At 42.5% G+C, this 2540-nt stretch overlaps 1 protein-coding gene across 1 annotated transcript in view; it reads right to left on the bottom strand.

Annotated features, from left to right (window-relative positions):
* Window positions 1-882: 882 nt before the first annotated feature.
* Window positions 883-2540, bottom strand: part of LOC311093952 (protein misato homolog 1-like) — a 13848-nt gene continuing 12190 nt past the window's right edge. Inside the window, exon 14 of the mRNA XM_084131649.1 lies at window positions 883-1553. Within this exon, the coding sequence (XP_083987775.1) occupies window positions 1300-1553 (254 nt within the window). The 3' untranslated portion in view covers window positions 883-1299. The remainder of the gene's footprint in view (window positions 1554-2540) is intronic.

A 2540-nucleotide genomic window follows, 5' to 3' on the forward strand; every position in this document is an offset into this window, starting at 1 on the left:
GAAAATACTCACAGCATCAAACTCCACACCTGTAGCCATAGACATCGAACTTATGCTAGCTTGAACTCCCGTCGTGTCCATACCAATAACGGTTACGCTCATTAATATTAATTAGATAGTGTATACACGCCTTACCATGCGATGGCGAAGGATTTATCATTTTTAAACAGTGCTGTCAGTGAGAGAATGAGAAGATATTTCAAAAATATAATTTTTTTACTCAAGATGCCTTCAAAGAAGCTACCAACGATGAGCAAACAATGTCTATATATATATTACATGGCTTGGTTGAATTCTAATGTAGAATGCGGTGTGTTATTTCTTGATATCAGACGCTGCTAAGGATAACACACCGTTGCCATGATAAACAGAGCGTTGCTATGGACGCAGGATTCTAACCGTAGAGACGGAATGGACTATTTTCTTTAGCGGAAGCAATACAATCGTTTTTAAATCAATAAACTCCTTTTTAAATTAATATTTTGTGTCAAATTTTTTTATTTATTTGGTAGGTAGCCATGTAATAAGCGGGATAATGTAGAGCGAGGCGGTTGTTATAGCGAATACAACCCGTTCAGGCTGATCAGGCTTGGATCAGCCTGTCAGGGGTTGTATTCGCTGCGGTAACAACTGCCTCGCTCTAAATTATCCCTTACATATCTTCTTATACTAACATTTGGATATTAAAATGGAATAAAACCGCACAATAAAAATAACTAGCTAGGTTAGCTGATTATGTTTAAAGTCCAAAGATATCGTCATAAGTTCATACACTTTCTCCGACAAGCGGATGCGACGAGTTTGTTTTGTTTTGTTTGTGCATGTGATGTTTGACATAAAGCCTGTTCACATCAAATGAAGAACAATATAAACGAGTCTCACTTAATTTTACAAGTGTATATTTCCTTCATAATCAGATCACACAGCAAAAACATTACAGTCAACCAAAATAAAGTGGTTTTATTAAACAAGTTTTTGATGAAGGTGCATATCCATTCTGAATGATAACCGTTAACTTTCTAGAAGGGTATAATAACAGGCATATTTCATAATTAAGCAATAATTTATATGAAGTAAAAATATTTAATTGGGACTTGTACACACTTGAGCTCTAGAAAAGCAGGTTCGATGAGGTTTACATATTAATCTCACAGTTCTTCTGTCTTTCTTCTAAATGTTCGTGCTGTTTTGAAGGGTTATTGAGCTCATATCCCATGATTCCCCGAGGGAACGCAGCGGAGCGACTGATGATCAGGGCTGAATGGGGTTCTGCGCTCCGACTCGACTCGACAAAGAGTCTCAGTCATCCTCGTCTTCCTCGTCGGATGAAGAGCGGGAGCGGTCCTGGCGGTAGCAGAGCGCGAGGGTGCGGAGCTGCTCCAGGGATTCGGTGAGCTCGCTGAACTCGGGCCCGTGCGAGAGAAAGCTCGGGGTCACGCGGCGCAGGTCCAGCGCAGAACAAGCTTTCTGCAGCTCAGACAGCTGGAGACCCACAGCAGGACCTGACTGAAGACTCGTCAGCACCGGGAGACTGGAGACCCGCTGAGGGGGAGCTGGGAGAGACACGGAGGAAGACAAGAACTGGAATTAATCAGGGACGGAGAGAGAGAGAGAGGGAGAGAGAGAGAGAGAGAGACAGAGACAGAGACAGAGAGAGAGAGAGAGAGAGAGAGAGAGAGACAGAGACAGAGAGAGAGAGAGAGAGAGAGAGAGAGACAGACACAGAGAGAGAGAGAGAGAGAGAGAGAGAGAGAGAGAGAGACAGAGAGAGAGAGAGAGAGACCAAGACCTTAAAGGGACAGTGGTGGAAACTCAAAACAGTGTAAACTGCACTATTCATTTCTCTAACATCCATAATGCATCCAAAGTCTCACAGTTCTGTTTCATATCTCATGTATTGTCTTTTATTAAAGGAGATCTATTATACTTTTTCCCATCTTCACCTGTGTTCAGTGTGTAATGTTGCTGTTCGATCATGAAGAAGCTCCAGTTATTCTCTATATCAGTGTCAGTGTTTCTGAACTCCTGAAACGCCTCCACTGTAGTCTTGAGTTTCTTCCGGGAATGAACACGTCACAATATTCCTCATTATAATAATTAATACGCAGAATAAAGGGGTGGGGCCTGGGTGAGTTAGTTAGTAGTGTGTGTATACCATATAGACTGTATAATAATATGAACGTAGTTACGTCTGTGACGTCACCCGTAGAGTTTCTGAAGAGCATTTTTGAAGCCCAAAGTGGGCGGAGCCGGCCGTCGCCATCTTGGCAGCGTCACTCCCGGATAAACCAAAATGGGCAGCGGGGCGGATTAGCTGAGGTCACGTGACGCTAACAGACAGCAGACAAACGCTAGTAGTGACATCAGTGGCAATCCAGCTGTCACTCAAGTGGCCACGCCCTTAATTATGCAGAACTTTAAGGCTTAATTTAATGTAAACGGATGAGATATATATAAAAAAAAGAAATCACCCCCTCACAGTTGTCATGAAGGGCAAAATTAGCTTTATAGACCAAAACCACTTTTTGCACCAGACTGTA

This window comes from Abramis brama (assembly GCF_963993115.1).
Source record: "Abramis brama genome assembly, chromosome: 12".
Classification (NCBI taxonomy): Eukaryota; Metazoa; Chordata; class Actinopteri; order Cypriniformes; family Leuciscidae; genus Abramis; species Abramis brama.